At 43.2% G+C, this 23,314-nt stretch overlaps 1 protein-coding gene across 1 annotated transcript in view; it reads right to left on the minus strand.

Moving 5' to 3' along the window:
- The window catches only part of LOC123993104 (E3 ubiquitin-protein ligase CBL-like), a 57,304-nt gene that overhangs the window by 11,443 nt on the left and 22,547 nt on the right, over positions 1–23,314 (minus strand). The window contains exons 3-6 of the mRNA XM_046294890.1: positions 14,266–14,412; positions 13,544–13,700; positions 1,508–1,629; positions 359–496 (exon numbers count right to left, since the gene is read on the minus strand). Of these exons, the coding sequence (XP_046150846.1) occupies positions 359–496; positions 1,508–1,629; positions 13,544–13,700; positions 14,266–14,412 (564 nt within the window). The remainder of the gene's footprint in view (positions 1–358; positions 497–1,507; positions 1,630–13,543; positions 13,701–14,265; positions 14,413–23,314) is intronic.

Below are 23,314 nucleotides of genomic sequence, written 5' to 3' on the forward strand. Positions count from 1 at the left end.
CTGTTGCTTATGAAAACAGAAGAGGCGGACATGGGGTCGTGGCCGACGCAACATGAGACGTGTTGGTTTGAGTTCAGTGGCGTAGGGACTTTGAGACGTATCCACAAAGTTCATATGGGCGAGGGAGGAGACAGAAAGACAGAAAGACAGACAGACAGAAAGACAGACAGACAGGCGAGAGAGAGAGAGACAGACAGGAGAGAGACAGGAGAGACAGACAGGAGAGAGACAGGAGAGACAGACAGGAGAGAGAGAGAGAGAGAGAGAGAGAGAGAGAGAGAGAGAGAGAGAGAGAGAGAGAGAGAGAGAGAGAGAGAGAGAGAGAGAGAGAGAGAGAGAGAGAGATTGGTAAACTCACAATCCTTCCCGGAAGCCGTCGATGAGGGCCTGGAAGAGGGGCTTGTTGTGGGGGATGGTCTGCAGGATGTTCCCATCTGCAGTGACGTAGCCGATGGCCCACTGGCCCAGCCGCGTGCAGCTCAGCCTGAAGATGTAGCTGCGGAACACACACATACACACCAAGGACTAATGACAACAGGGGGGGGACGAAATAAAATGCCCAATCCCAACTCATCCCCACCCTAAACAAACTCCTGGTGAGCTTCCCTGCACTGAGTTCAATACTAAATGACATATTTTCATTAACAAGCCTTTTATAAAGCAATTGTGGGCATTACAAGGTTTGTAAACAATATACGGTTATAAATTGTACTGCTTATAGTGTGAGTTTTTGTGCACACACACCCACCCACCGCTTACAATGCAGTATATATGCAACGCTTGTAAATGTTCATACATCACAGAATCCTCAAGTATTATCAGTATGAATATACACTATCCATAAATAGCTAAGTAAAGCTTATTCTTTTAACGTCATTATAAAGCGTCACCAAATTTGTCAACTAGGCCTAAAGAGGTGAATGAGGGCTAAATACTGGCCGCGTTGTGTCACACACTTGCGCTCTGTTGGAGCGAGTCTCCAGTCTCTACAATACGTCCTATTGATGCTAGGTACCACGCCGTTCCGTGTGCCACGGGGGGCACATGAGAAGGGGGGGGGTTGGGGGGGAGAGGGTCATTTCCTTCTGGGTCATTGTGTAAGTGTGTGTTAGGTTGGTGGTGCAAAGTTGGGTTTGTTAGTGGTGTGTAAGCTCATGACAGACAGACTGTGTAAGAACGTAATGTGCTTAACAGTTGTCTAAGTAGCTGTATTGGAGCGTGAGAGTACGCGACAGCACGGGCAAGTCAGTGAGTTGATTATTTATAGATTTTTTTTTTAAATATGCAGAGTAATGGTTATAATGAGTTGGTAACTTGATGGAAAGTGCATAATAAACAGCAGCATCTGTCACTGTGTGTGTGCTTTGACATTAGCGGAGAAAGTGTATTTAGCGGAGGTGTGTGTGTGCTCCTGTCAGTGTGCATATGCTATGTGTGTGTGGGTGTGTGTTGATGTGCGCGTGTCAGTGTTGCATGCGCCTGTGTACGTGTGTAGTCTCTCACTGACCTGCCAGGTTTGTGGATGAACTTCTGCAGCCGGGCCTTGACCTCATCGTAGGTGAGGAAGGCCATGTAGCCCGGGTGAGTCACCGCCAGGCTGTTCCAGTTCCTCAGCAGAGATGACCAAGGCTGTACACACACACACACACACACACACACACACACACACACACGCAGAGCGTGAGTCCCGTCGTCTCAGAGTGGTACAACGCCGTGGTACAACGTTGAGAGCAATGCACAAAATCATGACTGACTCTTAAAGCTCCCTTTACTTTCTCCAGAGATGCAACCCCATCTTCATATCAGATCTGGCCCTCGGGGACGGTAATGTGGTAACGACAGTGAGAAGCTACGAAGGTACTGTACTAAGAGTCAATCACCATGCGCTGCACTAGGCCTTCCTGCTTGACTCAAATTAGAGTGTTACTCCGCCGGGAGGGGGAGGAGGGACGGACCGAGTCGCAGAGTACACTGACACACCGTGAGGAACTATTTTCAGCTGGCTGGTATTAAAATGTATGCGTGGTGGAAAGAGGAAATAGAGTTAGGCCAGTGATTGTGAAAGTTGTACTGCTAGCAATGGAAGCTAATGCGCTATAAACCGCTTTAAAAATGTACTTAGCAATTAGCGAGCATACATAGCGGTACAAAGGGGGATCCACACCAGTGAGTTCAATGAGGTCCTTTGACACGTCAAAAACAGTGAAAGAAATTGCGAAGTGAATTCATGCTGATGGTTTAGACTCTAAACCATAGAGGAAACACAACACAAAAAATTAAGTGGAAACTCAATGACCAAAGGCCTAGCCTTGTTCAACACAGTTAACCAATGGGTTATGCACGTGTGGTGACCCAACAGACAACAAAATGGCACTCAGGGTTGACTTCAGCTTCAGTCACAATATGACCAGAAAGAAATCTACGTGTTCATCTTTACCTCAACCGCTACCAGGTGCTAAGTGTCATGCATGTAGCATTACCGATATGAGCCATTAGCAAACCTACTACTTGTCATGACTCTCCCGGTCGAGGATCCAAGACCTCAGATCAGCTTGGCAAAAGGCTGACAGATAGCCAGACTAGAGGTCAACCGATTAATCGTAATGGCCGATTAATTAGGGACGATTTCAAGTTTTCATAACAATCGTAAATCGGTATTTTTGGACGCCGATTTTGCTGATTTAAAAAATATATATTATTATTTATATTTTTACACCTTTATTTAACGAGGCAAGTCAGTTAAGAACACATTAACTAGGAACGGCTGGTTAACTGCCTTGTTCAGGGGCAGAACAACAGATTTTTACCTTGTCAGCTCAGGGATTCAATCTTGCAACCTTACGGTTACTAGTTCAACGCTCTAACCACCTGCCTCACGAGGAGCCTGCCTGTTACGCAAATGCAGTAAGAAGCAACGGTAAGTTGCTAGCTAGCATTAAACTTATCTTATAAAAAACAATCAATCAATCATAATCACTAGTTATAACTACACATGGTTGATGATATTACTAGTTTACTTAGCGTGTCCTGCGTTGCATATACAGTGCCTTGCGAAAGTATTCGGCCGCTTGAACTTTGCGACCTTTTGCCAAATTTCAGGCTTCAAACATAAAGATATAGAACTGTATTTGTTTGTGAAGAATCAAAAACAAGTGGGACACAATCATGAAGTGGAACGACATTTATTGGATATTTCAAACTTGTTTAAGGTTAGCAGGCAATATTAACCAGGTGAAATTGTGTCACTTCTCTTGCGTTCATTGCACGCAGAGTCAGGGTATATGCAACAGTTTGGGCAGCCTGGCTCGTTGCCAACTAATTTGCCAGAATTTTACGCAATTATGACATAACATTGAAGGTTGTGCAATGTAACAGCAATATTTAGACTTAGGGATGCCATCCATTAGATAAAATACCCAACGGTTCTGTATTTCACTGAAAGAATAAAGTTTTGTTTTCGAAATAATAGTTTCTGGATTCGACCATATTAATGACCTAAGGCTTGCATTTCTGTGTGTTATTATGTTATAATTAAGTCTATGATTTGATAGAGCAGTCTGATTGAGCGATGGTAGGCACCAGCAGGCTTGTAAGCATTCATTCAAACAGCACTTTCGTGCATTTTGCCAGCAGCTCTTTGCTATGCTTCAAGCATTGCGCTGTTTATGACTACAAGCCTATCAACTCCATAGATTAGGCTGGTGTAACTGATGTTAAATGGCTAGCTAGTTAGCGGGGTGCGCACTAATAGCATTTCAAACGTCACTCGCTCTGAGACTTGGAGTAGTTGTTCCCCTTGCTCTGCATGGGTAACGCTGCTTCGAGGGTGGCTGTTGTCGATGGGTTCCTGGTTCGAGCCCAGTTTGGAGCGAGGAGAGGGACGGAAGCTGTATTGTTACACTGGCAATACTAAAGTGCCTATAAGAACATCCAATAGTCAAACGTATATGAAATACAAATGGTATAGAGAGAAATAGTCCTATAATTCCTATAATAACTACAACCTAAAACTTCTTACCTGGGAATATTGAAGACTCATGTTAAAAGGAACCACCAGCTTTCATATGTTCTAATGTTCTGAGCAAGGAACTTAAACTTTAGCTGTCTTACATGGCACATATTGCACTTTTACTTTCTTCTCCAACACTTTGTTTTTGCATTATTTATTTGAGGCTAAATTGATTTAATTGATGTATTATATTAAGTTAAAGTAAGTGTTCATTCAGTATTGTTGTAATTGTTATTATTTTTTATTTATTTATTTAAATTGTCCGATTAATTGGTAACGGCCCTTTTTGGGCCTCCAATAATCGGTATCGAGGTTGAAAAATCTAAATCGGTCGACCTCTAAGCCAGACCCCCCGCCTCCCATAGGAGAGTAGAGGGCTGGGCAGGTTTTATGACACCTCACACCAATCGTAAATCTTACGCAGCAGAGAACCCTCTCTTGCTCTTTAGTATTACTAAAGGAATGCCTTGGTCCCCAATGAAGACTTTTGCAGCCGAAACTATAAAACACCCAAAGAGTGAACTTTGGAACAATATTTCTAAGATCGGAATGTTAAGATTGGTCAGTGGGGATCTAAAGAATAATCATGTCATATTGCTATTGATTTTGTGACGTTATTAACTGTATGAACCAAATACTGTAACTTAGGAAGGAAACCACCAAGTTTCCATCCAATATGATGTTAATTCAATATTAAGAACAAGGAAACTATTTTTGTGAAGATAGGAATGTGATTTTAGTTTTCTAACGAGATCATAGTTTTTATGTCCCATGCACATTAACTAAGTCACGCCTCAAATAAGATCAGAAGAGCGTGTCAGTGAGATGGAACCGACCTTTTTGACCAGAGTGCTAAAATGGACTCGCTAAGAAATAACTCCCGGACCAGCAAAAGTGAAACATGAGCTAAAAGTTACAAATGGTTGAATCTCAAACTCAACACGACGTGAAGGTAACCTCACTAGACCAAAACATTGACAGTCTGCAGCTGTGCATGTAAAGGGGTCTAGAACTTTGACGATCTACCCGAGGAAGAAAAGTCTTGAGAAGCTCACCTCTGAAAATCAATTGTGAATCATTGAAGCCACATACAACTAAGGACATTGTGACCTCTGGTGGACAACCAGAGCCTTACACCCATCGAGCAAATCATTCACAAAACAACAGCAAAGACCCCTGTGAAGATGTTGGAGGAAACCGGTACAAAAGTATCTATATCCATAGTAAAAACGAGTACTATATCAGCATAACCTGAAAGGCCGCTCAGCAAGGAAGAAGCGACTGCTCCAAAACCGCCATAAAAAGCCAGACTACAGTTTGCAACTGCACATGGGGACAAAGATCATACTTTATGGAGAAATGTCCTCTGGTCTGATGAAACAAAAATAGAACTGTTTGGCCATAATGACCATTGTTGTGTTTGGAGGAAAAAGGGGGAGGCTTGCAAGCCGAAGAACACCATCCCAACCATGAATCACAGGGGTGGCAGCATCATGTTGTGGGGATGCTTTGCTGCAGGAGGGACTGGTGCACTCACAAAATAGATGGCATCATGAGGGTAAACATTGTGGATATATTGAAGCAAGATCTCAAGACATCAGTCAGGAAGTTAAAGCTTGGTTGCAAATGGATCTTCCAAATGGACAATGACCCCAAGCATAATTCAAAAGTTGTGGCAAAATGTCTTAAAGACAACAAAATCAAGGTATTGGAGTGGCCATCACAAAGCCCTGACCTCAATCCTATAGAATATTTGTGGGCAGAACTGAAAAAGTGTGTGCGAGCAAGGACTCAGTTACACCAGCTCTGTCACAAGGAATGGGTCAAAATTCACCCAACTTATTGTGGGGATCTTGTGGAAGGCTACCGGAAGCATTTGACCCAAGTTCAACAATTTAAAGGCAATGCTACCAAATACTAATTGTGAGTATGTAAATCATTCTCTCTACTATTATTCTGACATTTCACATTCTTAAAATAAAGTGGTGATCCTACCTGACCTAAAACAGGGAATATTTACTAGGATTAAATGTCAGGAATGATGAAAAACTGAGTTTAAATGTATTTGGCTAAGGTGTATGTACACTTCTGACTTCAACTGTACATTGCATTTCTTACCCAGACGGACGGTGGTTCATGTGCAAGGTATATGATTAATGTGAGAATAGTTATAGAATGTATCCATGATAAACGTCCCTTTATCTCTCGCTTTCCCCACCCCCTCTCCATTGTGTAACAAGCCGCCAGATCTTGTCAGTCCACAAGGGACTTTTGTCTCATGTAAGTGTGTATGTGTATTCTGTGTAATTATTTAGTTAGTAAATAAATGATTACATCAATTTGTGTAGAACTGAATAATCATGTCACTGTCTGACCATCGTTCGTATGTGTTTTCCTTGTTTTAGTGTTGGTCAGGACGTGAGCTGGGTGGGCATTCTATGTTGTGTGTCTGGTTTGTCTATTTCTATGTTTGGCCTGATATGGTTCTCAATCAGAGGCAGGTGTTAGTCATTGTCTCTGATTGGGAACCATATTTAGGTAGCCTGTTTTGTGTTGGGTTTTGTGGGTGATTGTCCTTAGTCTGTGTGTATGTGCACCAGTATTAGGCTGTTTCGGTTTTCGTTACGTTTATTGTTTTGTAGTGTTTGTATTGATTTGTGTTTACGTTTGTTCATTAAACATGAATCGCAATCTACACGCTGCATTTTGGTCCGACTCTCCTTCACCTAAAGAGAACCGTTACAAATCAGAAAAGGCTGGTGTTCTTGCCGATTCAAGAAGTCTGCGACGTTCAGAATGAGACTGATATGAGGTAATGATTAATAAATGACAGTTATTGATATATCTTATGTTAGTGATGCACCGATATTACATTTTTTTGGCCGATACCGATATCCAATATTTTACTTGCCAAAAGAAACGCTGCCCGATATTTACAATTTTAGCGGCCTTTTAAGCATTCTAGTACAGTTAAATAGTTAACACAGACACAGAGGTCAAAGGCACTCCATCTCAATGCAAGAAGCGTCACTCCAGTCCCTGGTTCAGATCTAGGCTGTATCACATCTGGCTGTGATTAGGATTCCCATAGTGCAGCGCATAATTGGCCCAGCATCATCCGTGCAGCCATTGTAAATAAGAATTATTTAACTTCTTATTGCTTGGGGGGCCGTATTGAGTAGCTTGGAATGAATAAGGTAAACTGCCTGCTACTCAGGCCCAGAAGCTAAGATATGCATATTTTTAGTAGATTTGGATAGGAAACACTAAAGTTTCTAAAACTGTTTGAATGATGTCTGTGAGTATAACAGAACTCGTATGGCAGGCAAAAACCTGAGAAAAAATCCGACCAGGAAGTGGGAAATCTGAGGTTTGTAGTTTTTCAACTCTTTGCCTATCTAAGATACAGTATACAGTTGGTCCAATTGCACTTCCTAAGGCTTCCACTAGATGTCAACAGTCTTTAGAACCTTGTTTCAGGCTTCTACTGTGAAGGAGGTGAAAATAAGAGCTGATTGAGTAAGAGCTGATCACGCGCGCTCCCGTGAGAGGTAGCTGCGTTCCATTGCATTTCTAAAGACAAAGGAATTCTCCGGTTGAAACATTATTGAAGATTTATGTTAAAAACATCCTAAAGATTGATTCTATACATCGTTTGACGTGTTTCTACAAACTAATGGATTTTTAAAAACTTTTTTCGTCTGGCCTGCGCGTTGTGAATTTGGATTTGTGAACTAAAGGTGCAAACAAAAAGGAGGTATTTGGACATAAATGATGGACTTTATCGAACAAAACAAACATTTATTATGGAACTGGGATTCTGATGAAAATCAAAGGTAAGTGAATATTAATAATGCTATTTCTGACTTCTGTTGACTCCACAACATGGCGGATATCTGTATGGCTTGTTTTGGTCTCTGAGCGCTGTACTCAAATTATAGCATGGTGTGCTTTTTCGGTAAAGCTTTTTTGAAATCTGACACAGCGGTTGCATTAAGGAGAAGTTTATCTAAAGTTCCATGCATAAGCCTTGTATCTTTTATCAATGTTTACTTTGAGTATGTCTGTAAATTGATGTGGCTCTCTGCAAAATCACCGGATGTTTTGGAAGCAAAACATGACTGAACGTAACGCGCCAATGTAAACTGAGATTTTTGGATATAAATATGAACTTTATCGAACAAAACATACATCTATTGTGTAACATGAAGTCCTATGAGTGTCATCTGATGAAGATCATCAAAGGTTAGTGATTCATTTTATCTTATTTCTGCTTTTTGTGACTCCTCTCTTTGGCTGGAAAAATGGCTGTGTTTTTCTGTGACTAGGTACTGACCTAACATAATCAGATGGTGTGCTTACGTCATAAAGCCTTTTTGAAATCGGACACTGTGGTGAGGTTAACAAGTTCATCTTTAAAATGGTGTAAAATACTTGTATGTTTGAAGAATTTTAATTTAAAGATTTCTGTTTGAATTTGGCGCCCTGCACTTTCACTGGCTCAGCCATAAGACTTGCCTAGTTAAACAACGCACACATCATTTTGTTGGCATTTACACATGTCCCCATTACTAGTAAAACAATCATAACCTATTTCTTTCACTTACAGCTGAGCTGTTTCGTTATTAATTTGTTCAGTCGTTTCAATCTCAATCAGAATTTCTATGGAACACCGTTTGGGTCTTTGCGTGTCAAAAAAGATACATGTCAAATAGTGTTATTTGATGTGTTAAATTACAACAACTACTTCAGTAGCTATAGTTAGCTAGCCAACTATATAGCTAGGTGTCATCATTTAAAATAACCCTAATTTATAAGACAGTTCTTATTTGATTAATGGTTGTCGGACCCATCTATATGAAGCTAGCCACAATAAGCATTAGTCTCAACGGCATTTGCGGTTAGCCTTCAAAATAAATCTATGGCATAATTCTACTATTTGTATACATTTGCATTACTGTCAATGACATACTTTTATTTTGAAGGCAAACCGCAAATGATGTTATTGTGCCTAATGCTTATTGTGGCTAGCGTCACAACACAACCTGACGCGGTTGAGCCTCACTAGCCAGATGAAGCTAGCTGGCTACTTAATAACGTTAGCTTTGGGCAACAGGGTTAAGTTGCTGACTAGCTATTTATTTTCAAGAACTGAAGTTCAATTTCAATAGGCGAACAACAAGTGGCAACCTAGCTAATACTTACTCACATGGATTCCTAAATCATTGCTAAGAATAATGAAATTGACTTTAGGTTCTACTGGTCATTGTTTTCAGGTTGGATGTATTGGTGCTAGCTAGGTACCACGCTAAAGCTAGCTACCCCAGAAGTTGCGGTTGACCAAATGATGCTTTAATACCAACACGGTATTGTAAACACAGTTTGTGGCCGGTGTTTGCTAGTTTGCAGACCTTTTTGTACAGCTTTGACAGTGCTACAGTATCTTTTTTGACACACAAAGACCCAAATGGCGTTCCATAGTATGTATGTTGTGAAGCTACACAAGCTAACTCCGGTAGGGAAACATCTGAAAAATAGTGCACTTGGTAGTGTGTACCACCGGTGCTCGACCAGTCGGCAAAAGCCAACATCACCCACGACAGAGAACGGTTGATTGTCAAGGGCAATGAATGCCATTATCTTGGCGTTAATGGAATTCGCCATTGAGTTGTCTCACTGAAATTTTGTTACTCTTTCAAATGACTGCTCGATCCACACAACAGACATTGAGTTAGTTTAGGAATGAGTTTAATTCGGGAGATGGTAACTCGTTAAACAACAACTTCCGTGGTGCCTGAAATTCCAAATGAGTTAGTTGTTACGTGATTAATTCAATCTGGTAACAATGAAACATAAGTTAGTTGATTCTATAAATAACAGTCATCACGTTAATCAAAGTCAGGTAACCATCAGATAGCACAGGAGCCATAGTTATAGATAAGACATCCATGGCAGACAGCAGTCCTAATTATACATTTATTAATACCAGCATGTGTATTGTCAGTTTGGCTATTGTATAAAGGAAGGCAGCCAGTAGCAAATGGATACGTCACAAATGGCACCCTAATTCCATATAGTGCACTACTTCTAAACAGACCACCCTGTCTTGTGTTACTAACTGGAAATGATGTTTCCATCCTACTGCAGTGTCTCCTTCAGCCATCTATCCATCATACAGGTTGATTCACATGCTGATGAGAAGCATGGCCTTGATGTCCAGGGGCTTCAAAAGAACATGAGCCGCTGTCGGCAAACACGCAGCGGCTATTTCTAGGGCGCTTCTAAAAACCCAAATAAAGAGCCTGTATTCAGCTGTTCAGCATGACTCGCAGCCGGCCAGCCATCTCGGTTGAACCGCATCCAATCCACTCACAATCACAGGGAGCTAGCTACGGCCTAATGAAATAAAGAAACCATCAAATCAAATATTAGTTGACCCTTAGAAACAACAAGAAGAAACAGATGACTGAAATGGGGAACATTTATATAATCCTTCGCTTTTAGGTTTTGAAATTGCCATGTAAGTGGCGTGGGTCACATTCATTAGGCACCAAACAGAAGAAAATGGACTGAAACAAGGAGCAACTACTTGGACTTGTACAATAAGAAACACCTAATTTCCATTTTCCCTCGCAAAATGTTTTACAATATTTCCCGGTGCGTGTCCTAATGAATACAACCCTGTGCTTTGTGCATCATAGAGCTAACTATAGTGAGACAATTACTTAGTTGGTTGTTGGTCCTTTAGCAGCACTAAACATGACATGTGTGAAGAAGAGCGGTGGGGGGGGGTCCCCGGACACAGATTCATCTATATTGAAACCAGTCCAAGACTAGGCTTAAACTTAATCTTCAATGCAACTAGAATAGAATCTGAAGTGTCAGATTCCGAGGTCCTTTGTGACAGGACGAATATGTTGTGGTACAGTTTGTGCCTCACAGTTGATCAGCAGGCCCAGTAAGTACTCTCTGTTCTCTGTACAGTGGCCACTTAACGACTTGATAGAATTAGCCCAAAAACACCACTTCTCCAAGGCACTTAATTTCATCCAGTCTCCTGACTCCCTGCAAAGCAACAATTCAAAACTGGTGGGTCGCGACCCAGGTTTGAATGGGTTGTGAGTGTTCTCAAAATATATACGCCAGTCTGAATTGAAATGACTAAGACCAGGGAGAAGGTGTGTAGAAATAACAAAGAACCTTTACATTTAAATCATTTAACCTCCAAATTACCTTTCTTCAATCATAGTATTTTCAATATAGAATTATTAATTTAGAGTATTTTGTTGATTTTATAGTCTCAAACCAGAATATGGGCAAAATTGAATTATTGAAAATGAAAAAGATGGGACTGTTGTTCCCTTGTCATATAATTGGCACATTTACTATCAATATAGAATAAAAACTTTTCCAGATTGCATTTTGGCAAAAAATAAATAAAATCACGATGCGAATATTGGGTCGCGACTTAGACAACCTGGTTCAACATGGGTCCCAAAGAAAAACCAGTTGAGAACCACTTCTGTAAAGAAGAGTTGGAGCCTGCATTATGCCAACAACAAGGGGCGGCAAGAGGCCTCTATTCAGCCTGGACACACGTGAAGCAGCCACTCAACTCAAAACACTGGCTCCCTGTCTCTCTCTGAGCAGGCAGGGATGCAGACAACTGCCACCCAATAACACACAGCAGAGAAATGGCCACAATAGTCTTGATTTGGCAAACTCATGTGTAGTTAGAAAGTGTGGCTATGGTAATGAGCATTGTTAGACCCTTTTCTCAACTTATCGCTCAAGAGATATTGTATACGATGTCGCAGTGGTGTGTGGCACAAATGGGGCTGTGTGTGATTGTGTGTGTTTGCGACCATGCATGCGTGTGACCATGCATCCAAGCTAGAGGTCGACCGACTAAAATCGGAATGGCCGATTAATTAGGGCCGATTTCACGCTTTCATAACAATCGGAAATCTGTATTTTTGGACACCGATTTGGATAATTTTTTTATTTAGTATTTTTTTTACACCTTTATTTAACTAGGCAAGTCAGTTAAGAACAAATTCTTATTTTCAATGGCGGCCTAGGAACAGTGGGTTAACTAACTGCCTGTTCAGGGGCAGAACGACAGATTTTGTACCTTGTCAGCTTGGGGATTCAAGCTTGCAACCTAGTCCAAAGCTCTAACCACCTACTTGCACTCCACAAGGAGCCGGCATGTTACGCAAATGCAGTAAGAAGCCAAGGGAAGTTGCTAGCTAGCATTAAACTTATCTTATAAAAAAAACATCAAGGAGGGCCTCCCAGGTGGCACAGTGGGCTAAGGCTCTGTCGCAACCGGCCACGATCGGGGGCGAGGCACAATTGGCCTAGCATCGTCCGGGTTATGGAGGGTTTGGCCGGTAGGGATATCCTTGTCTCAGGTGCACTGTGTTTCCTCCGACACATTGGTGCGGCTGGCTTCCGGGTTGGATGCTTGCTGTGTTAAGAAACAGTGCGGCTTGGTTGGGTTGCGTTTCGAAGGACGCATGGGACAGACGAAGGTCGAGAGCCGAGTCAGTACGGGAGTTGTAGCGATGAGACAAGATAGTAACTACTAACAATTGGATACCACGAAATTGGGGAGTAAAATTCTTGAATAAAAATGAATAATCAATCAATCATAATCACTAGTTAACTACACATGGTTGATGATATTACTAGTTTATCTAGCGTGTCCTGCATTGCATATAATCGGTGCGCATTCGCGAAAAAGGACTGTCGTTGCTCAAACGTGTACCTAACCATAAACATCAATGCCTTTCTTAAAATCAATACACAGAAGTATGTATTTTTAAACCTGCATATTTAGCTAAAAGAAATTCAGGTTAGCAGGCAATATTAACCAGGTGAAAATGTGTCCCTTCTCTTGCATTCATTGCACGCAGAGTCAGGGTATATGCAACAGTTTGGGCCGCCTGGCTCGTTGCGAACAAATTTGCCAGAATTATATGTAATTATGACATAACATTGAAGGTCGTGCAATCTAACAGGAATATTTAGATTTATGGATGCCACCTGTTAGTGAAATACGGAACCGTTCTGTATTTCATCTGAAAGAATAAACGTTTTGTTTTCGAGATTGTTATCCAGATTCGACCATATTAATGACCAAAGGCTCGGACCAAAGGCAAGGAACTTAAACGTTAGCTTTCTTACATGGCACATATTGCACTTTTACTTTCTTCACCAACACTTTGTTTTTGCATTATTTAAACCAAATTGAACATGTTTCATTATTTATTTGAGGCTAAATTGATTAAGTATTATATAAAATTAAAATAAGTGTTCATTCAGTATTGTTGTAATTGTCATTATTACAAATACTTTATTTAGTCTGTTTTATTAAATCGGCCGATTAATCGGCATAGGGTTTTTGGGTCCTCCAATAATCGCTATCGGTGTTGAAAAATCATAATCGGTCGACCTCTAATCCAAGCTCATGTACGTGTGTGTGTTTGCGTGCGTCCATGTGTGTGTGCATGTGAGTGTAGGCCCGACCTGGAAAAGCCTGGTGAAGATATCAAACTCGAAGACGGAGATGTAGTCGTTGCAGGCGAGGTCGATGGTGGACTTGAGGGCCATGGCTTCCAGGCCCGAGCTGATGGGGTGGAACTCATGCAGTGCCTGCCGGAACACCTTCCAAGGCACTATAGTCCTGAAAACACATCAGGACAACATGTTCACTATACTATACCCATTGAGCCGAACAAGCAACATTGATGCAGTTTAATCCTTCCCTGTTATTGCACTTACAATGTCCGATCCCACTTCTGATTTGACCCTTAATATGGACGTTCCAAAAATACCATTTGCTACAGTGCAATAATAGTGTTCAGGGCAGGGGTCAGAAATGACATTAAGCCATGGCCTGATTCTGTTCTTTTTATGGACACATTTTCATCAGGCCATATGAAATCTTGTGGGTTTAATTTGGCCAGTTCCTTTTCCTGGTTCTGGGTGTTTACGGTAATTGACAAAAATGTGACTAATAAAACAAGCATAGTAAACAAACAAAAAATCTACTCAAGTAACTACTTCCTATCTGCTTATCTAGTCTACCTCACATAGCTTGAAAAGGTCGAAGCCATTTCTTTCTTCCTGTTTCCATCATGTGGTGCATAAATATATCTAGTCTTACCACTTAGATGTCAATACTTCCACCGTGACTAGCGAGCTTGCAGCAAATGTCTACTTTTTGCAGAGAGCAGAGGTGGACTCACTTGTCCCCAAACGATCTTCTCCAGAACTCGGCGGCGTCAGCCTTGGTGATTCGGAAGTTATCCCCCTGGAACAGGCCGTTGGGGAAGATGGCTTTGAGCTCGGCCAGCATGTGACTGAAGATCAGCGACAACTTGGTCAGGTTCCGTCTACAGAAGAGGAACAGAGAGCGAGAGTATTGTACAACTTCAGGTTAGATGGTTCCTCACCCTGAAAGTAGTCTTATGGGCCAGGAGAAAACTAACCCATGGATCAGTTGCCTTTAAATAGCCACTACACATATTAGCGAACATGTCATGTTAACATGGCTTAGTCATTTCCACGCCACAACATAGATAGAAGCCAGGGGCTGAGCTTCATGGTGGAAGCTCTGAGTGAGAGAGTGAGAGACAGGAGGGACCAGACCCCCATCACGCTACACATGCTAGCCAAGGCCCTGGATGTGCAAGCTGGGGTTTGATGGGCAAAAGGGAGGGGTGGTTGGAGGGAGGTGAGGCCACGACATGCCTGGTACATTTTTCTGATTCCAGCCGCCCCTGGGCACATGAGCAGCGAGGTGGGGCAGACGGGAGAGCGCAGCGGCGGCAGGGGGGGAGAAAGTGGGAAAGAAAAGCACGTGATAGCACAGTGAGGGATTGTGCGAGGCTCTTGGGGCCGGAGAAATTGACATGCACAAGAGAGCGCGAGTGTGGCGGCAGCAGCGTCGTCACAGCTGCCTCCAACCAGATTCTCCCTCTCCTCTCACTCCACAATGCCAGCACAGAGGAAGGGTGGGGAAGGGAAGGGTGGGGAGAGAGAGAGGAGAGGACAGACTTAAGATGAGCTCGAAAAGACAGTGAGGAGTGAGGATACAGACACCCTGACAAATTGTGTGAGTTGAGTGTGTGTGTGGGGGCATTTCTCACACTCAACTGTAAAAGCTAGAAGAGAAAGAATATTTTTTGTGAATGGCTTTCCAGCTAAGCCTTAGAGCGAGTGAGGCATTCTATCTGCCCCGCTTGGAAATCAGTCCTGCGCCGCTTCCCCTCGTCGCAACCCTGGAAAAACTCAGCCTGTCTTACTAATCAATTTTCTTATCCCTCCTTTACACTTTTAAAAAAAATGCATCAACAAAAAATGGACTTAATTTATCTTAATTTATTTTCCACTGGACAATTATGCCAATGAGTGCCCACATTTCAAGAAGGGGAAGTCCTGTGGGCATTACCGCCCCTAGCTAACAGAGTGGGCTGTGATGGCAAACAGAAAGCGTAAATTGGAGTCACCTTCACACACATAAGTGCGCGTGCACAAACATTGTTGCTGTGAGGGTAGTCTTGCATTGCCATACTGCCAAAAATCACTTCGCTATCACGCCTCCCTTAAGAGGTCTGGAGAATTTTGTATTGCAAAAATGGTATGAACGGTTTCCCAGCCACCCTCGTGCACTGTTGAATCTACAACACTTATCTAGTAAACACATAGAGTTCTGCCCAAGCAAGGCATTTGATATGCCTTGCGACGTCACTGATTTACACCGGGTGTCCACCTCATTTAGCGTTTTATTTTCAACATGAGCTCCCCCAGGCTTCCAGTTTTAGGGAGGCCTGGTTCTTGGCGAGGCTCGTGTGAGGGCATTGCTCTGTAGGTGGAAAAGTGCCCTCGGTGAAGCACACCTGCGCTCAGTCATTGTGTGTGTGTGTGTATGTGGTCACCATTAAGTGAAACATTCTATAAAACAATGAGTTACTGTCAATCTGAGTGATATTGTAGCTTATGAGTTTACAGTGTGTGTGTGTGTGATTTCTTTCCTCATATCTCTGACTAGGGTAGGACTCTTGCTATGTATTTCTCTGTGCCACTGGGCATGGCACCAATGCTACAAGGAGAGGCAAGGGAGCCCTAACCCTTAAATGCATTGCCTGTATGTTGACTGATACAGAGACCAGCCTAGTGGACAGTGGAGTAGACACACTGCTTAGTCGACACACTCCTATCAGAGGGCAAGGTGGTGCTATTAAAACATTTTTTAGAATCCTCTCGGATCCTCACAAGTGCATATGGGCTCCCGAGTGGCGCAGCGGTCTAGGGCACTGCATTTCAGTGCAAGGGGCGTCACTGCAGTTCCTGGTTCGAATCCAGGCTGCATCATATCCGGACGAGAATGGGAGTCCCACAGGGCGGCGCACAATTGGCACAGCGCCGTCCGGGTTTGGCCGGGGTAGGCAGTCATTGTAAATAAAAACTTGTTCTTAATGGACTTGCCGAGTTAAATAAAATAAAAATAGGCTTGTCTATACTCCTCTCCTCTGTATGTATGTGTCATCTGCTCTATACTCCTCTCCTCTGTATGTATGTGTCATCTGCTCTAACTCAAAACTCTAACTCAAACAACAGCACCCAACAAAAGTTCAAGTTAGAAATATTTGACAAACTACACCAACTCACAAATACATCCATTTATTATTTATGTCCATTCCTTTTCCTCTGAAAAACCCAAGGACATCATTAGCCGGAGAGAGAGGGAGAGAAAGAGAGTATGTTTCTGAGTAAATGCAACCTCAGTGAGTGGGCTGCTGGGTGTTTTGCTAACCCCGGCATGGCATTTCTTTCTGCGTTCAAAATGGCACACTAACCCCCATATAGTGAACTACTTTCGACCAGCGCCCAATCACCAAAAGTATTGCACTATATAGGGAAAATGGTGTCACTTGGGATGCAGACCTTTTCTTATTCTGCATGCGCTAGTTAACCCGCAGATACATATGCCACCTCAATCCAGCGCTGCCTCGACAATTGAGCATAGATCCTCGCCGTTACCACGGGGATGAGCCAAGCTCTCCCTGGATACGTCGCTGACCTCTGACCTGCAGCTGGCTGCTCCCTTCTCCCTTCTCATTTACGGTTTTCTGAGATAGAAAGCGTTAAGGCCAATTTGAAGATGGTGCTGGCTAAAGCTATAACTGGCGAGTGTAGAGAGTATAGAGATATTGTTATCCCTGTCGGCACCAACTATGTTAGGATGAAACAGTCAAGGTCACCAAGCGCAACATAGCTTCAGCGTGTAAATCAGCTAGAAAGATGTGTCGGCATCGAGTAATTGTCTCCGGCCCCCTCCCAGTTAGGGGGAGTGATGAGCTCTACAGCAGTCTCACAACTCAGTCGCTGGTTAAACTCTTTTCTGCCCCTCCCAAAAGATATAATTTGTAGCCAATTGGTCCTCTTTCTGGGACTCACCCACAAATAGTACCAAGCCTGGCCTGCTGAGGAGTGACGGACTCCATCCTAGCTGGAGGGGTGCTCTCATCTTATCTACCAACATAGACAGGGCTCTAACTCCACAATGAAATAGGGTGCAGGCCAGGCAGCAGGCTGTTAGCCAGCTTGTTAGTCTGCCACTAGCACAGTCAGTGTAGTCAGCTCAGCTATCCCCATTGAGACCGCATCTGTGCAATTTTATTATGTTTGCAATCGCAACAAATAATCTGCTCAGACCCCAACCAAGGAGCATCAAAAGTCGCGCTATAAATTCTCAGACAACACAAAGATTCCTTGATGCCCTTCCAGACTCCCTCTGCCTACCCAAGGATGTCAGAGGACAAAAATCAGTTAACCACCTAACTGAGGAACTCAATTTAACCTTGCACAATACCCTAGATGCAGTTGCACCCCTAAAAACTAAAACCATTTCTCATAAGAAACTAGCTCCCTGGTATACAGAAAATACCCAAACTCTGAAGCAAGCTTCCAGAAAATTGGAACGGAAATGGCGCCACACCAAACTGGAATTCTTCTGACTAGCTTGGAAAGACAGTACCATGCAGTATCGAAGAGCCCTTACTGCTGCTCGATCATCCTATTTTTCCAACTTAATTGAGGAAAATAAGACCAATCCGAAATGTATTTTTGATACTGTCGCAAAGCTAACAAAAAAGCAGCATTCCCCAAGTGAGGATGGCTTTCACTTCAGCAGTAATAAATTCATGAACAACTTTGAGGAAAAGATCATGATCATTAGAAAGCAAATTACGGACTCCTCTTTAAATCTGCGTATTCCTTCAAAGCTTAGCTGTCCTGAGTCTGCACAACTCTGCCAGGACCTAGGATCAAGAGAGACACTCAAGTGTTTTAGTACTAGATCTCTTGACACAATGATGAAAATAATCATGGCCTCTAAACCTTCAAGCTGCATACTGGACCCTATTCCAACTAAACTACTGAAAGAGCTGCTTCCTGTGCTTGGCCCTCCTATGTTGAACATAATAAATGGCTCTCTATCCACCGGATGTGTACCAAACTCACTAAAAGTGGCAGTAATAAAGCCTCTCTTGAAAAAGCCAAACTTTGACCCACAAAATATTTTAAAACGAATCGGCCGATATCGAATCTTCCATTCCTCTCAAAAACTTTAGAAAAAGCTGTTGCGCAGCAACTCACTGCCTTCCTGAAGACAAACAATGTATATAAAATACTTCAGTCTGGTTTTAGACCCCATCATAGCACTGAGACTGCACTTGTGAAGGTGGTAAATGACCTTTTAATGGCGTCAGACCGAGGCTCTGCATGTGTCCTCATGCTCCTAGACCTTAGTGCTGCTTTTGATACCATCGATCACCACATTCTTTTGGAGAGATTGGGTTTCCAATTCTGGCCTGGTTTAGATCTTATCTGTCGGAAAGACATGTTTGTCTTTGTGAATGGTTTGTCCTCTGACAAATCAACTGTAAATTTCGGTGTTCCTCAAGGTTCCGTTTTAGGACCACTATTGTTTTCACTATATATTTTTACCTCTTGGGGATGTCATTCGAAAACATAATGTTAACTTTCACTGCTATGCGGATGACACACAGCTGTACATTTCAATGAAACATGGTGAAGCCTCAAAATTGCCCTCGAAGCCTGTGTTTCAGACATAAGGAAGTGGATGGCTGCAAACTTTTTACTTTTAAACTCTGACAAAACAGAGATGCTTGTTTTAGGACCCAAGAAACAAAGAGATATTCTGTTGAATCTGACAATCTTGATGGTTGTACAGTCGTCTCAAATAAAACTGAAGGACCTCGGCGTTACTCTGTACCCTAATCTTTCTTTTGACGAACATATCAAGACTGTTTCAAGAACAGCCTTTTCCATCTAGGTAACATTGCAAAAATCAGAAACTTTCTGTCCAAAAAATGATGCAGAAAAATTAATCCATGCTTTTGTTACTTCTAGGTTAGACTACTGCAATGCATTACTTTCCGGCTACCCGGAAAAAGCACTAAATAAACTTCAGTTAGTGCTAAATATGGCTGCAAGAATCCTGACTTGAACCCAAAAATTTGATCATGTTGCTCCAGTGCTAGCCTCCCTACACTGGCTTCCTGTTAAAAGGCAAGGGCTGATTTCAAGGTTTTACTGCTAACCTACAAAGCATTACATGGGCTTGCTCCTACCTATATTTATGATTTGGTCCTGCCGTACATACCTACACGTACACTACGGTCACAAGACCCAGGCCTCCTAATTGTCCCTAGAATTTCTAAGCAAACAGCTGGAGGCAGGGCTTTCTCCTATAGAGCTCCATTTTTCTGGAATGGTCTGCTTACTCATGTGAGAGACGCAGACTCTGTCTCAACCTTTAAGTCTTTACTGAAGACTCTTCAGTGGGTCATATGATTGAGTGTAGTCTGGCCCAGGAGTGTGAAGGTGAACGGAAAGGCTCTGGAGCAACGAACCGCCCTTGCAGTCTATGCCTGGCCGGTTCCCCTCTCTCCACTGGGATTCTCTGCCTCTAACCCTATTACAGGGGCTGAGTCACTGGCTTACTGGTGCTCTTTCATGCTGTCCCTAGGAGGGGTGCGTCATTTGAGTGGGTTGAGTCACTGATGTTGTCTTCCTGTCTGGGTTGGCACACCCCCTTGGGTTGTGCCGTGGCGGAGGTATTTGTGGGCTATACTCGGACTTGTCTCAGGATGGTAAGTTTTTTTAAAACATTTTACCTTTTTAACCAGGCAAGTCAGTTAAGAACACATTCTTATTTTCAATGACGGCCTGGGAACAGTGAGTTAACTGCCTGTTCAGGGGCAGAACGACAGATTTGTACCTTGTCAGCTCAGGGGTTTGAACTCGCAACCTTCCGGTTACTAGTCCAACGCTCTAACCACTAGGCTACCCTGCCGGTTGAAGATATCCCTCTAGTGGTGTGGGGGCTGTGTTCTGGCAAAGTGGGTGGGGTTATATCCTTCCTGTTTGGCCCTGTCCGGGGGTATCGTCGGTTGGGGCCACAGTGTCTCCTGACCCCTCCTGTCTCAGCCTCCAGTATTTATGCTGCAGTAGTTTGTGTCGGGGGCTAGTGTCAGTTTGTTATATCTAGAGTACTTCTCCTGTCTTATCCGGTGTCCTGTGTGAATTTAAGTATGCTCTCTCTAATTCCCTCTTTCTTTCCATCTCTCGGAGGACCTGAGCCCTAGGACCATGCCTCGGGACTACCTGGCATGATGACTCCTTGCTGTCCCCAGTCCACCTGGCCGTGCTGCTGCTCCAGTTTCAACTGTTCTGCCTGCGGCTATGGAGCCCTGACCTGTTCACCGGACGTGCTACCTGTCCCAAACCTGCTGTTTTCAACTCCCTAGAGACAGCAGGATTGGTAGAGATCCTCTTAATGATCGGCTATGAAAAGCCAACTGACATTTACTCCTGAGGTGCTGACTTGCTGCACCCTCGACAACTACTGTGATTATTATTATTTGACCATGCTGGTCATTTATGAACATTTGAACATCTTGGCAATGTTCTGTTATAATCTCCACCTGGCACAGCCAGAAGAGGACTGGCCACCCCTCATAGCCTGGTTCCTCTCTAGGTTTCTTCCTAGGTTTTGGCCTTTCTAGGGAGTTTTTCCTAGCCACCATGCTTCTACACCTGCATTGCTTGCTGTTTGGGGTTTTAGGCACAGCAGTTTGAGATATCAGCTGATGTAAGAAGGGCTATATAAATACATTTGATTTGAAAGCGAGCAAGTTAAAGCCGCGGACCACTTGAAGCCAATGACTGGACGGACGGTCTGGGGGACTAAATGACAGTGGCTGGGGCACTACACACATTAGGCCTACATGACATTAGGGGAGGGGTGGGGAATTGACATCTTGCAAGCCTGGTGGTAGGCCTTCTCTCAACGCAATACAATATAGCCATCTGTCTGTGAACTAGGATCCTCAACACCCAGCAACAAGAGCACGCCACAATACTCATATTGAAACTTCGACAGAAAAAAGAAAAAACAACATTGCTGCCACAAGATGGAAAAACTGGGTTCCCCTTTCATCACAGTCTTCACATTATAACATTGAACTCTCCGGAAGTGGCTTTGCACCAGATCACCGATAGGAAACAGTGTTCGAGAATGCCACCGATGCCTGGATTTACCATTTCCTGTCTAAATAACCTTTACCACACTTGCATAGCCTATTTGCTGTGTTGTCAGACCAAATAGGATACTGTTAAATAGCCTAATGTTCCTCATAATCTCGTGAGGACTAGATTATCTGTATTATTTTGAAACTGACAGCAGAACGCCATAAATAAACATGATGCGGTGTTGCCTCTGTGTGCGTGTTTGTGTTTGCGTGCATATATGTGTACGTGCCTGTGTGCGTCTGTGTGTCAGGTTAGGGGTGATGTGGAAGCCAGTGTAACTCAAGCTGAAATGTCAGCCCGGGAAGTGTTAACTGCATTTCCATTCACAGCAACGCTAACAGCTTGGCCTGTATGTGGCATGATGTGTGAAGGCCAGTCAGTAAAAAGGGTGTGTCCGAAATGGCCCTAAATTAGGGAATAGAGTGCCATTTCTGGTGCACTCAAACAGTCAGCGGCTCTCGTCTGTTTCAGTTCCATGGGAAACAATAAAGAATATGAAAGTTAGTCATAAATAGGAGTGTGAACGGTTAAACGAAATTGGGATCCTTAACGTTAACGTTGAGAAAAATCCATAACTGAAAATAATCCGTAAAATCAGGGCTCAGTTATCACAAATCATATGATTTTCCGTGTTATTGCCGCCTAACTCGACGATGGGCTATAAAGGCCTGTGGAAAGTTGTGTAATTTAAATAAAACCAGGAGGAAGAAGCGAACTTAAGGCTACTTTGGTGAATTTGTGAGGCATGCAAGACATTGCGAGATACAGATTACCAAGACATATGCGCCCGTTTCTTTCCACCTGCCACCTCGCGCTGGTTCGCCTGGTCTTTCTCTTATCTAATGATGCGAGTACGTGTTCAGTCTTTGGTCTGTTGCGTGTAGAATATCCTAGCCGCAAGACACTAAGCCAAGAAATTGTCATAGCAGGATTCCGTATAAGCGTACGGGTTAGAGTCCGCCTCCTCGAAAGCAGCAGCTCTGCCCTTTAGCTCAGTGCGGATGTTGCCTGTAATGCATGGCTTCTGGATGGGGATGTACTGTGGGGACGACGTCATCGATGCACTTATTGATGAAGCCAGTGATTGATGTGGTGTACTCCTCAATGTCATCGGATGAATCACGGAACATATTCCAGTCTCTGCTAGCAAAACAGTTCTGTAGCTTAGCATCTGTGTCGTCTGGCCATTTTGGTATTGAGCAAGTCACTGGTAGTTTTTGCTTGTAAGCAGGAATCAGGAGGATAGAATTATGGTCAGATTTGCCAAATGGAGGGCGAGGGAGAGCTTTGTATGCGTCTCTGTGTGTGGAGTAAAGGTGGTCTAGGATTTTTTTCCCATCGTTGGTAGAAATGAGGTAAAACTGATTTAAGTTTTTCTGCATTAAAGTCCCTGGCCACTATGAGTGCCAACTCTGGATGAGCATTTTCTTGTTTGCATATGGCCTTAAACAGCTCGTTGAGTGTGGTTTTAGTGGCAGCATCGGTTTGTATTGGTAAATAGACAGCTACGAGAAATATAGATGCAATCTCTAGTTAAATATAGTGTGGTCTACAGCTTATCATGAGATACTCTACCTCAGGTGAGCAAAACCTCAAGAATTCCTTGATGAAAATAGACACAGACCGCCACCCCTCGTCTTACCAGAGGCAGCTGTTCCATCATGCCGATGCACG

Source organism: Oncorhynchus gorbuscha, linkage group LG13, assembly GCF_021184085.1.
Source record: "Oncorhynchus gorbuscha isolate QuinsamMale2020 ecotype Even-year linkage group LG13, OgorEven_v1.0, whole genome shotgun sequence".
NCBI lineage: Eukaryota > Metazoa > Chordata > Actinopteri > Salmoniformes > Salmonidae > Oncorhynchus > Oncorhynchus gorbuscha.